The 14,172-nt window shown below is 41.7% G+C and overlaps 1 protein-coding gene across 2 annotated transcripts in view; it reads right to left on the bottom strand.

Annotated features, from left to right (window-relative positions):
• Positions 1–13,895, bottom strand: part of IGF2 (insulin like growth factor 2) — a 73,502-nt gene extending 59,607 nt beyond the window's left edge. For both annotated transcript variants that reach the window (XM_077460721.1, XM_077460720.1), the window contains exon 1: positions 13,676–13,895. In XM_077460721.1, coding sequence (XP_077316847.1) covers positions 13,676–13,741 — 66 coding nt within the window. In that variant the 5' untranslated portion in view covers positions 13,742–13,895. The remainder of the gene's footprint in view (positions 1–13,675) is intronic.
• Between the last annotated feature and the right edge of the window lie 277 nt (positions 13,896–14,172).

Below are 14,172 nucleotides of genomic sequence, written 5' to 3' on the forward strand. Positions count from 1 at the left end.
GTACAGAACACAACAGGTTAGAAAAGGTTAAGCTAAATAATGTACATGTGTGTTTAATGTGCAGATGCCCATCTAATGACTTTGGGAATCTTGGTGCATCCTTTCCCGTGTTTTACAAAGCATTGAATCTAATGAGGACAGAATCACCAATATGACTTACAATGTTTTTAAACCCTACATTGTAAAAAATATTGTGCTGGGTCTACTCAAAAAAATGGAGGCAACTATTCGCATCACCATTTTAAGTACTGTCAACTGAACTTATTCCTGTCTGACTCATTAGACTTTTCATGTTTTCAACTTTTTTTGTTTTAAGTAAAGTCAACTAAATTTTGTTCAGTTTATAGACTATAGTGTTTTAAGTTAGGAATACATGCCTTAACCTGTCTGGAACTATAGTTTTAATTAAAGCCAAGTAAATTTTTCCAATTTATAAACTGTAAAGCCTACTCAATTTTTCCAGTTTCTAGAGTAGACCGTAGGTTCAAAGCCTACTCAATTTTTACAGTTTCTAGAGTAGACCATAGGTTCAAAGCCTACTCAATTTTTACAGTTTCCAGAGTAGACCATAGGTTCAAAGCCTACTCAATTTTTCCAGTTTCTAGAGTAGACCATACGTTCAAAGCCTACTCAATTTTTCCAGTTTCTAGAGTAGACCATAGGTTCAAAGCCTACTCAATTTTTACAGTTTCTAGAGTAGACCATAGATTCAAAGCCTACTCAATTTTTACAGGTTCTAGAGTAGACCATAGGATCAAAGCCTACTCAATTTTTACAGTTTCTAGAGTACACCATCCATAGGTTCAAAGCCTACTCAATTTTACAGTTTCTAGAGTAGACCATAGGTTCAAAGCCTACTCAATTTTTTTCTGTTTCTAGATCATAGGTTTAAGTAAAGCCTACTCAATTTTTTTTCAGCTTATAGACCATGTTTAAGTTAAGAATACATACATTTACTTATTGATTTATTTCGGGTATGTATATAGCATTGTCAATTTACACAGCACTTTTACATATACATTCACATCAGTCCCTGCACTCAAGGAGCTTACAAGCTAAGAACCCTAACTCACATTCATACATACACATACTGGGGCCAATTTAGAACCAGATCCAATTACTCTACCAGCATGTCTTTTGAGTGTGGGAGGAAACCCGAATACCCAGAGGAAATCCATACAGGCATATGGAGAACATGCAAACTCCATGCAGATAAAGTAGTAGTCGGGATTTGATCCAGCAACCCCTTTGCTACAAGGCAAAAGTACTAACCACTACACCACTGTGCTAACCATTAAACCACCAAACCACTACACCACTTGTCTGGAACCATAGTTTTAAGTGATATTAACTTTTTTTTTTTTGGCACTTACTCAATTTTTTTAAGTTGGTAAAACTTATTTTCCAAATGTGTTTGATATATGTTTGAAGGTTTTTATTTAATATTAAAACAATATTACATTTTTTTAAAAGGGAATAGTCTCATGAACCAGTTTTCAACACAAATTAACATTTATTATTTATAATAAAGAAGACTGCCGATAACCAGCAAATCCTGTTTAAACTGTGATCAGCTGTGATTGGACACTGCTGGTCACATGGTAAAGAGCCGCTCTGATTTGCTCTTTACCCTGATCTGTGAACAGCTGTGCCCAAAGAACACAGCTATAGCGTGGGTGGGAGGTGATTAAAGTGGTTGTAAACCTCAGATATGAAATATAAACAAAGCATATCCCTCTATAGTGTGTACTTGTCTCAATAAAGAGCACTAATGCCCTGTACACACGATTGGAAATTCTGCCAGCAAAAGTCCAATGTGAGCTTTTGGTTGGAATTCCGACCGTGTGTATGCTCCATCGGACTTCATCGCTGTGCTGCGTGCCCCCAGGGTACGCACGTGCAGCTTATCCTGCTGGATGTCAAATGATATCGCATCAGTGTATAAATTAATTTTGGGGGCTGCAAATCACCTCCAACCTATGACATGGGAGGTTCTCTGTAGTCCTGTCTGAGGGAGACAACACTGCTCCTATATACACATCATGTAGCAGGTAATGAGCTGTCACTCTAGAACAGTATCCTCAGGTTAAAATAAAAAAGCCTGAAAAAAGAAAACAAATGCAGCTACCTTAATCAAAAAACTGGTAAGCTGCAAGGTATTATTTGTGTTATAAGGCTTAAATATATTTTAAGACTGCAGTGTTTGTTTTAGCATAGCTCAGATGTACACTTCACTGATCCTCTATCTGTATTGAGCCCAAGGAAAAAAGCCAATAGGTACACATCCTTTGGAGCCCAAACCAGTCTCCACTTTCTAGGGCCACCTCTTTTGCACAGAGCATTATTTGTTATTTGCCCTTACCCAGTTTAGAGTATTGTGACTGGGCAAATAATCTTTAATAGGTGCCAGTATTTTTAATGGTGTTGTAGAAAAAAAATGTGTATCTCAAAACCCTAAAGATAAAAGGAATAAAGCCTCCTCTTTGCCTTTGCTTCTTACTGTATTGGGGGGAAATAGGGATTGGACAAATTAGAAAAACATATCCAATAAGTATTGTTTTTTACCCAATGAGATGGCAGCAAACGTGTTGTAGCATGCCTCTCCTGAATCTATCTAGACATACAGTATATCCCAACTGTCCCTCCTAGGGAAGGACTGTGCCTTCTTTGGAACTAAATTATTTACCTTGTTCCTCCTCAGCTGTCCTTATTTCTGGTCAATGCACTAAACCAGGGGTAGGCAACCTCTGCCCTCCAACTGTTTTGAAATTACAAGTCCCATGAGAAATTGCAGGACCCTAACAATCACAGGCATGACTCCTAGAGGCATGATAGGATTTGTAGTTTCACCACAGCTGGAGGTCCAAGGTTGCCTACCCCTGGTTTAGGTAACCTTCAATCAACCTCTAAATCAGCCCTTTCATAGAACCCTAGGGTTCCTCCAGAGGGGGCTAAAGGGTCCCTTGACCTGTGGCTGATTGACTTCCCATCTGATGGTGCTTGCATAGTTCAGGTCTAACGCCACTTGGCAGATCCAGCAGCATGATATCAATTATCTTCTCTGTATGGGTGACATTCTGACCACCAGTGTAAGAAATTAATTCTTCACACTGACCATCAATAAAATTAGCATTTTCCAAAAGAGCCACAATTAGATATTTAGCAGGGGTTCCCTGAGACCTGAAAAAAAATTGGGGTTCCTCTAGGGTAACATTTTTGAGAAAGGCTGCTCTAAATTATTGCATTTGTTATTTTGGAAAGCTAGTATGAAGGAGTGGATTAAACCATTGATATGTTGTGCAATCTTTGTGTTCCACGTAGGTGGGGATATGGCAGGAGTGCGTCCTTTGCCTATGTAATTTGTGCTAAGAGCTGTCCCTTCTACTCGTCTCAGAAAAGTTGGGGGGTATGTATAAGTCATACTACTTGGATCTTGTTAAGTACCTCTTCTTTCAGGTTCCTTACCTGGTTTTCTTACACAGTTTATCTTGGTACTTGATCCACACTGCAATCCAGTGAGCTAGTAGACTTTACTTATAGCCCCACACAGGTGCTGCGGATATTAGCAATATTGCGCTAGACTAATGCATAGACTAATCATGAACGGTCACTGGCGGCAACCATTTGTGTATAGGAATGCGTTGCTGCCATATTCAATCGCCCTCTAGTGTCTATGGCCATCTTGCATGTTATTCCAGACCTGTCTTTGATTTAAAGTGGTTCTAAAGGCTGAAGGAGTTTTTTATATTTTATGCATAAAGGTAAAAAAAAAGTCTGTGTGCAGCAGTCCCTCCCAGCCCCCCCTATACTTACCTGAGCTCCCTCTCAATCCAGTGATTTGCTCGAGATCATCAGCTCTCCAGGGACTCTTTGTCCTTATTGTCCCCCTCTGCTGTCAATCGCAGCCAGACAATGAGGAGAGAGAGGGGTGGGGCCAAGTCTTGGCTCTGTGTCCGAATGGACATGCAGAGCAGAGGCTCGGGAGCACACCTGCTTGGGAGCCCCCATTGCAAGCTGCTTTCTCTGGGGGCACTCGACAGTAGGGAGAGGCCAGACATGGCAGCGGGAGACATGAGAAAAGGAGGATTAGGGCTGCTCTGTGCAAAACTGTGGCACAGAGCAGGCAAGTATAACATATTTGTTATTTAAAGCAGAGTTCCTTCCCCCCCCCCCAGCAAAAAATTAAAAGTCAGCAGCTACACATGCTATAGCTGCTGACTTTTAATATTATGACACTTACCTGTCCTGGGATCCAGCATTGTCAGCACCCCAGCCGATGTTTCCACTGGCTCTGCCACCATCATACGTGGTAAGGGAAACTAAAAGTGAAGCCTTTAGTCTTCACCACCGGTTCCCTACTGTGCATGTGCGAAGTGCGCTGCGCTTTACGAATGGCCCGTTGGCAGGGGAAGGAGAAGGGGGGCCAAACTTCTGAGTGATTTCGCCGCGGCAAGATCTCTCAGAAGTGGGGATGGGTACCTGTCAAAAACAGGTACCCCCCGAAAGGTACCAAATGTGGCACCAGAGGGGGGGGGGGCAGATAAGCAGATTTTCCACTTTTGGGTGGAACTCTGCTTTAATAAGAAAGTTAGTTAAAGATAGATTATTATTAAAGTTGTAACCATCAGATTTTTGACTGCAACTGATATTATTATTATTATACAGGATGTATACAGCGCCAACAGTTTGCACAGCTCTGTGCAATCTAAAGTTAGACTTTACAGTTATTATGTAAAAAGATAGAAGATGGTTAAGAGGACCCTGATAGAAAGGGCTTACAATCCTGATATGGAGGGTTCTATACACTAAAAAAAAAAAAAAAAAAATGTAATATAAGGTTAGGATATACATCAGTGAAAAGTTCTCATGCATGCCCGTATGTTTATGGTGGTTAGTTAGAATGCATTATGTGGCCTAGTTAGAATAGACTGTATAGTCAGGCATGCTCATCCCATAGGTGCATGCATGTCTATCCTGCACTTAACGAAAAAAAAAAGAAAAAATAGCCCCACATTTAGATTGCATACACACATCCGACCTCCACCTCCCGCCTTTATCCCCTTCCATAAATTATCCTCCAAATGTCATTATTATTCCCCTAGTCAAACTGTACGCACAGCCCCTCAAAGACCACCTACAAACTGTAGCAAAACAGAAGATGATGGGTTGAAAAAAGAGACCTCTCTGAGCTTTCTGGGAAATGTTTGGGAATTCAATCCAGAGAGAAAAAAAAAAGATGTACATTTACGCTTGCTTCTAGAAAGCGTCTGGCAGGCCGGGGGTTAATCGGCTGCAGGGAATAACCCGTAGACAGATCTGTGCCATGTGTTTGGTGTCTGTGTGGGAAGAGCTCCCTACTAGGAATCTTGAGTCAGCAGTTAGCAGAATCTGCGTGCATGTTTTATCTGTGACACTCACAGTGTAACAAGCATGCTCTGTGCAGACACGTCACAAGGGCTCACAATCCTTATACAAAGCAGCACTTCAAAGGGCAGAGAAAACAAGCGTTTTCCTAGAAATGAATTAGCCAAGGGGCCCTCAATCCACTCTCTCTCTCTCTCACACACACACACACACAGGCTCTCAGATCAGCTGCAGTTCACGGTACACACAGCCTCAGGGAGGCAGGCGGAGAGCGCAGCGGTTCATTTACAGGGGAAGAGGTGGGGTGCCACCAATTTCCTACCTGCCCCTTGAAAAATACTGCCTTACAATGTGTGCGTCACTTATGTGCCCATTGTAAATTTGTTGTTTGAAGTAGAAGTGTGTCCTGAACTTTATTTAAAACATTTTATAAAACCAAAACTTTTTATTTTAGTTTTGGATAGAGTAGATGGAATAAGGCGCTTGCCATTTTACATTTTTTTTTGCAGGTTGCATAAGATGCCCGCCATTTTTATTTTATTTGTTTACTGTCTATTGCAGGGGTTAGCAACCTGGGGCCCTCCAGCTGTTGCAGAACTACAAGTCTCATCATGCCTCTGGGAGTAACTGCCAAGCCTTGCAATGCCTCATGGGAATTGTAGTTCCACAGCAGCTGGAGGGCCCCAGGTTGCCTATGGCACAGTTAAGGGTGGCATAGTGGTGTAGTGGTTAGCACTCTCACCTAGCAATAAAAAGGGTTACTGGTTCGTATCCCAACCATGACACTACCTCCCTGGAGTTTGCATGTTCTCCCTGTGCCTGCATGGGTTTCCTCTGGGTACTCCAGTTTCCTCCCACACTCCAAAGACATGCAGGTAGGTTAATTGGCTTCTGTCCAAAAATTGGCCCTAGTATATGAATAGGGACCTTGGATTGTGGGCTCCTTAAGAGTAGGGACCAATGTGAGTGTGCAATGTACAGGGATAGGGACAATTGAAGACACTCACTCAGGTTGAACTGGATGGACTGGTGTCTTTATTCAACCTTACTAACTATGCAACTATACCCCTGGCCTATTGTATATCTGATTGGGAGGATGTTCCTTCACTTCCATTCCCAAAGAAATCCACTCAAAGGCCCCATTTACACCTGTTCGTTCCAGGAAAACATGCAGAAACACTCAGAAACGCATGAAAAATACGTGTCACACTTGCGGTGCCATTAATTCTCAATTGTACCCCAACAGCAGTCAGCAGATGCGCATTTTGCCATGATACAACAAACATGCCAAAATGTGTGGTAAAAAAACACACAAAGCTCTAAGCCTGAAAATGTTTGGGAGCTTCTTTGGCAGGATTGGGCTGCCCTATACGTGACACACGAAAAATGCATAAAAAAAAACACGCAATAATGTGTAAATGGGGTCTTCATTTTTACCAGAACAAACGCGCCCATTGGAACCTTTCCCCTTTCCTTCTGTCCAGTGACAGACAACTCAACAAAAGTTGGATTTCCCATCACTTTCTGTACAGGAGACAGTTGTCACCAGCATGAATAAGGTGAATCTCTCCAGCGGGAGAGAAGACCACAATAAAAACCTAACAGGGTACATTAAAATAAAAAGTGTTCAACGTCTTATTATACTATACTTCTTTAGAAAGCAGCTACAGCTGAGTTGAAAAAACTGTCCCCTGCCAGCAATCTGTTGCGTGGGACCCTTGCTCTCTGTGTTGAATTAGAGATCCAAAATTGCTGATTAAAAAAAGTGTATGCTGCTGGTTGAAGAACTCTGACTCGGCAAAGGCAAATGTGTGCCAGAATTCTGCAGAGAGACCACTGCTTTTATACAAATTGTAATGGCGTGTACACACGATCAGACTTTCCAGCGGACCAGAGTCCGTTGGACAATTCGATTGTGTGTGGGCTCCACTGGACTTTTTTCTCCCAAAAGTCCTGCGGACCTAGAAATAAGACTGGCTTCAAATTTGTCCTCCGGACACAGCTTTTAGCGGACAATCCGTTCGTCTGTGTGCTAGTTCGACAGACTAAAACTGATGCTAGGGCAGCTATTGGCTACTGGCTATGAACTTCCTTATTCTACATCATCACGTTCAAATCCGTCAAACTTTTGGAGTGACCGTGTGTCGCCAAGTCCGTTTGTTTGAAAGTCCGGCGGACCTCAGCTGCAAAGTCCGTCGGATTGTCCGCTGGACCAAGTCCATCTAAAAGTTTGGTCGTGTGTATGTGGCATAAGTGTCCATCTTTTAAGCAAGCTGGCAGAGGACAGGCTTTTATAATTAAGCTGTAGCTGCTTTCTAAAGTAAACATAATGTAAGATTTTGCACACCTTTTGTTTTAATGCACCTGCAATCCATTTAGCCAATTTAAACTGAAAGTTCAATTGGGCTTTAACATTCCTCACTCTAAGCCCTTGTACACACGGTCGGAGAATCCGTCGGAATGTGTCCTATCGGACCGTGTTGTCGGATAATCCGACTGTGTGTGGTATGCATCGGACTGATTCCGTCTGAATTTTCCAACTTGTTGGAAATATTTTCCGACCAACTGGTTCTATTGGACATACTCCGATCATGTGTAGAGAATTTTGATCGGACCAAGTGCCACGCATGCTCAGATCAAATTCCTACATCAAAGCTATTGGCTACTAGCCTGAACGTAGTCCCATCGTAACGAAATTACATCATCACGTTCTGAATGATCGGATTTTTCGACAACTTAGTCCGACCGTGTGTATGCAACAGTTTCAGACAAAATCCGACGGATTTGGTTGTCGAAATCTCCTACGGTGTGTACAGGGGCTAAAAGATACAAAAGGTTTGGGGGGGAGAAAAGCTTTAGGTTTTACGTAAAGCAGGGAACTTCTATCAGGTTTGTATTGCATTCTGTGTCTCTGGTAGGGCTGTTGATGGGTGTTTAGTACAGCGTGTGAGCTGAATTTGCAATGGTCTGCACTCATCACTGCAAGAGTGCCCCCACCTGCTTCACATAGGAATCACTGAACCCTATAGGAAACTGCTCCCATAATGTACACATACACTGGCACAAGATGCTTTGTAATGCGCAGTTCAATGCAGATGGGGCTTGGACAGCCTCTTAAAACTTAGTTGCCATCACCAAAACAGGAAGTGAGGAGAAACTTTACAAACAAGAACACAGTTAACGGTAAAAAGCAGAGTCTAATCCTTACCAAATCTAATAAAACTGTTTTATTGTTGTCTTTTTTGGTACATTTCCATATATCCCAACTTTTTGAGGTGGGATTGAGGGACACCCATTAGCAAAAGTATGTAGGTATAGGACACCCCCCCCCGCCCCACCCCCTTAAAGGAGAGTTATACAAAAAACATGATTAGGTAAACGCACAAGTGCTTTACCACTACTATTCCTTTACATTGGCTTTTGAAATGTACAAATGCAACCATTTGGAAATTGGAAAAAAAAGATTTAGCACTTGGAAACACTTTTTGAAAGATAAATAGAGCATTTTATATACAGTGAAAACCTTGGATTGTGAGCATAATTTGTTCTGGAAATATGCTTGTAATCCAAAGCACTTGTATATCAAAGCAAATTTCCCTATAAGAAATAATGGAAACTCAGATGATTCATTCCACAGCCATTTATTTATAGGTCTTACAGTTTATAGTCCATACAGTTGTGCTCATAAGTTTACACCCTGGCAGAATTTATGATTGTTTGGCCATTTTTCAGAGAATATGAATGATAACACAAAAACTTTTCTTTCACTCATGTTTAGTGTTTGGCTGAAGCCATTTATTATCAATCAACTGTGTTTACTCTTTTTAAATCATAATGGCAACAGAAACTACCCAAATGACCCTGATCAAAAATGTACATACTCTGGTGATTATGGCCTGATAACATGCACACAAGTTGACACCATGGAGTTTGAATTGGCTATTAAAGGTAACCATCCTCACCTGTGATCTGCTTGCTTGTAATTAGTGTGTGTGTATAAAAGGTCAATGAGTTTCTGGACTCCTGACAGACCCTTGCATCTTTCATCCAGTGCTGCGCTGATGTTTCTGGATTCTGAGTCATGGGGAAAGCAAAAGAATTGTCAACAGACCTGCGGGAAAGGGTAGTTGAACTGTATAAAACAGGAAAGGGATATAAAAAGATATCCAAGGAATTGAGAATGCCAATCAGCAGTGTTCAAACTCTAATCAAGAAGTGGAAAATGAGGGGTTCTGTTGAAACCAAACCACGGTCAGGTAGACCAACTAAAGTTTCAGCCACAACTTCCATGAAAATTGTTCGGGATGCAAAGAAAAACCCACAAATAACTTCAGGTAAAATACAGGACTCTCTAAAAACATGTGGTGTGGCTGTTTCAAGATGCACAATAAGGAGGCACTTGAAGCAAGATGGGCTGCATGGTCAAGTCGCCAGAAGAAAGTCATTACTACACAAATGCCACAAAGTATCCCACTTACAATATGCCAAACAGCACAGAGACGAGCCTCAAACCTTCTGGCATAAAGTCATTTGGAGTGATGAGACCAAAATTGAGCTTTTTGGTCACAGCCATAAACGCTACATTTGGAGAGGAGTCAACAAGACCTATGATGAAAGGTACAGAGGGGGATCACTGATGTTTTGGGGATGTGTGAGCTACAAAGGAACAGGAAATTTGGTCAAAATTGTTGGCAAGATGAATGCAGTATGTTATCAAGAAATACTGGAGGAACATTTGCATTTATCAGCCAGGAAGCTGTGCATGGGAAGTACTTGGACATTCCAACATGACAATGATCCAAAACACAAGTCTACCTGTCATTGGCTACAGCAGAATAAAGTGAAGGTTCTGGAGTGGCCATCTCAGTCTCCTGACCTCAATATCATTGAACCACTCTGCAGAGATCTCAAATGTTCAGTTCATGCAAGACCGCCCAAGAATTTACAGGAACTGGAGGCTTTTTGCCAAGAGGAATGGGCAGCTTTACCATCTGAGAAGATAAAGAGCCTCATCCACAAATACCACAAAAGACTTCAAGCTGTCATTGATGTTAAAGGGGGCAATACACGGTATTGAGGTATGTAAACTTTTGATCGGGGTCATTTGGATAGTTTCTATTGCCATTATAATTTAAAAAGAGTAAACACAGTTGATTGATAATAAATGGCTTCAGCCAAACGCTAATCAAGAGTGAAAGAAAAGTTTTTGTGTTATCATTCATATTCTCCGAAAAATAGCCAAGAAATCATAAATTCTGCCAGGGTATATAAACTTCTGAGCACAACTGTATAAAAAGATTATAGCAATGTGATAGTTTGTGTAACCTTAAAATGTCCATCCACAAATGGAAGCCTCCACAAGGGGATTAGAAGCAAAATCTATAATGAGCTATAGAGTATAAAAGAGAAGAGAGGCACCTCTAAGTGTAGCAATATGGTTACATTTAATGAAGGTACAACATTTAGCAACTTGCTAACTTGATGATTAAAACAGGCACATCTAAGTATGCAAGCACCCAGGGTAAAGCTGTCCTCATAGACCATCCTCCACACCGCGGCCTCTCACTGCTGTCAGTCTGCAATCGTCACCAGGAAGACTACTCTGCAGTAGAGCGATCTGAAAATGATGCTTGAAATGCTCGTGGAGCACAGCGTGGAAGGGATGATGTTGATGGCGGTGCAGAGGATGGCCTATGTGGACAGCTTTGCCCCGGATGCTTGCATACTTAGATGTGCCTGTTTTAATCATCAACCATGTGAGTTGCTAAATGTTGTACCTTCATTAAATGTAACCATATTGCTACACTTAGAGACGCCGCTCTTCTTTTTTATACTCAGTTGTGACATGACACTACTTGCATATCAACATTGCTTGTTTATCATCTCAAAATGTATTAAAAAAAAAATCCTGCTTGTCTTGTAAAATGCTCTCAGATCAAGGTACTCTCAAACCAAGGTTTTACTGTACAACGATATAGATCAGACCAAGATGAGGGACAAATGAGGAGGAAAGAGGAAATTTGTTCTAAATCAGGGACAGTTGGGAGCTATGCATTTCCACCAACTTCCTGTCCCAGATGACACCAAGGGAAACAGAGAATACTGACAGCAGTAAAACCTGGCAAAGACCTGGAATTCCCTCCACTTCTACTTTAAGTAACTAGATGCACATCAACACTCTGCAGCAGCCTTGTGTGATTTCAGCAATGGTGGCTCCATATTAATGGTATCCCTTTAAGAAAGTGATTTATGCAATGCAATCTTTCACTAACATTAATACAATGCAAAAAAAGAATAGAGGCTGTACAATTTTCGGTTTGGCAGCAACATTCAACACGCTCCTTAAATGCACCAATCACGGCTTCAATATTCAGAGTCAGAATCCGCTGAACACATTTGAACATTCACTACAATTACATTTTGTAAGTTTTGCTTCAGAGCAAAAAGTCAGATTTCGTTAAATACCCGCGGCTCTGTCGCCCCCCAGTGGACAATGTGTAGAACGATGCTAGAGCACACGTTGTTGCTGATCTGTCTTATTTCCTGCCCATTGTCAAACTCTTTCCTCATTCCCAGACTATAGAGAGCAGCACCTGCGCTGCAAAGCATCGCTCTCCGCAACCAGGTCCTATTTTAATGGCACCGCTAATTTACCAGGAGCCACAATCAGTGTCACCCCCAGAAACCCACTGCCATCACTGCAACTCTCACTATTGCCTATGATCCAGCGCTGCTGAACTCAATGGTGGCACCGTCAGCCCAGGAAAGGGTTAACTCAAGGAAGGAAAACATACACAGATGACTCGTCTAATTACAGCATGACATCATCGGAATAGCTCTGTGATGCAAAATTAATTCTATGGGCAGGCGTCTGTATTTGTGTATTGTAGAAACACTTGCCTGCAGCTCTGTGTATTTAAAACATTGTAATTACATAGTAAAGTTACAATGTTACATTGCATGAACAAAAATATTTAATAACTTTAACCCCAGAGAGGAAAACACACACACGAGTCTAACTGGGACAATTTGCAGCGATGACGTCACTGTAACTACTATGTGATGCAAAGTTCATTATATAGGCATAGATCTACATCATACATAGATTCAAAAACAGATCTGTGAGCAATGCAATAAAAAGAGAAAAAAAAAAAACAGTGTTCTAGTTAGTCTTTCCTCCTGATCACAGATCCCCATGTCAGCATATGCACTTAGGTGACACTAGTGTGATGCTGTTGTTGATGTCACAGCATCAATGCTAACAGATCTGTATAATTTGAAATTACCAACTACACAAAAAAAAAGATTGCATGCACAGCTCTCGCTAAAATTCCTTCATAATTTATAATCAGATGCCCTAGTCAGCCAGGTGACGTCACTACTGTAAAGCCGAGGGTGACGTCACCAATGCTAACAGGTCTGTGTCCTTTAAAAAAAAAAAATATATATATATATATATATATATATATATATATACTGCACGAAATAAGGTTGCATCACATGTACAGATCTCTCTATAACCAGCCCTATTATCAGTATACAGCGCGTTTATTAATGTATTATTTATAAGTACAGATCAGCCTATGTCATTAGAGGGAGACTGCCGGTGACGTCACGTCACCAATGCTAACAGGTCTGTGCGCTTTAAAAACATCAACTGCTCAAGGAAAGTCTTGCATTGCATGCAAACTTCTATCAGTATACAGATTTGTTTTATTCTTTGATCATATCTGATCGCAGATCCCCTGACGTCATGCTGTCGCTGACATCATAGTAGCAATGTTAACCAGGGCTGTGCACTTTATCAAAATATCAACTACACAAAAAAAAAAAAAAGTCTTGCATTGGATGAACTGTTCGGTCTAGGATCAATATACGGAATTGTCATAGTTTTCATTAGGTATGATCATTTCTGATCACAAACTCCCCCTGATCAGCCTACCAATGCTAACAAGTCTGCGTACTTTATATATATATATATATATATATATATATATATATATATATATATATATATATATATATATATATAGTGTACAAAGAAGTGTTGCGATGATTGTGCACTTCTTTCTGTAATCAGTATAAGGTATTTTTATTGTTTCATCTTTTCTGATGACTTCTGATCAGTGATGTCAGGCTGTCGGTGACGTCACGTCTCCAGTGCTGGGATGGGGGGGGGGGGATATCCTCTCTCCCAGCAGATGATTGTAGGATTGACAGTTCCTTGTATGAGGCTCCATGATGTGCCATAGGGATGGGATGAATATGTATGGAGAGCAGAGGAACTTTCCTCCAGTGTCGGGTCACTCACCTGTGTCCTCCTGCACGGCGGGGCCGGTGTGCTGCTGCAGCTGCTGTGACACCTTGGTTGCTCCATGTTCCAATGAGAGGGTTCTGAGTGCTCTGAGTGTTCCTGGTGATGGATGGATGAGGACGGACTGCTGGTGATGATAGAAGTGGCCTCTCTCTCTCCCGAGCTCCGGTATTCTTCTTATAGCTGCTCCAATCCTAGGGAGACAGGCTGAGAATGCAGGCTGCACTTTCTTTTATACACCCGACCCCCCCTCTTCTCTTCCAGTGGGCGGCATACTTCGGCTGCATCCCACCCCCCTTACCCCCCTCCTCCCCCCCCCCCACCTCCCAAAAGAAAAAAAAAAATAAGTGAAAGTTGTTTCATCAACAGCGAACCTGACACAAAGCCTGACAGCCAATGTTGGCGCTTCATTCACATGTTTTCTGCTGACACTGGGCTGTGCCGGGAGAGTACACCGCCGGCTCCAATCTGCACCCAGCTTATCCCGACACCGG

This window comes from Lithobates pipiens, unplaced genomic scaffold (genome assembly GCF_037356315.1).
Source record: "Lithobates pipiens isolate NorthernLeopardFrog02 unplaced genomic scaffold, aLitPip1_a1.2 Scaffold_10, whole genome shotgun sequence".
NCBI lineage: Eukaryota > Metazoa > Chordata > Amphibia > Anura > Ranidae > Lithobates > Lithobates pipiens.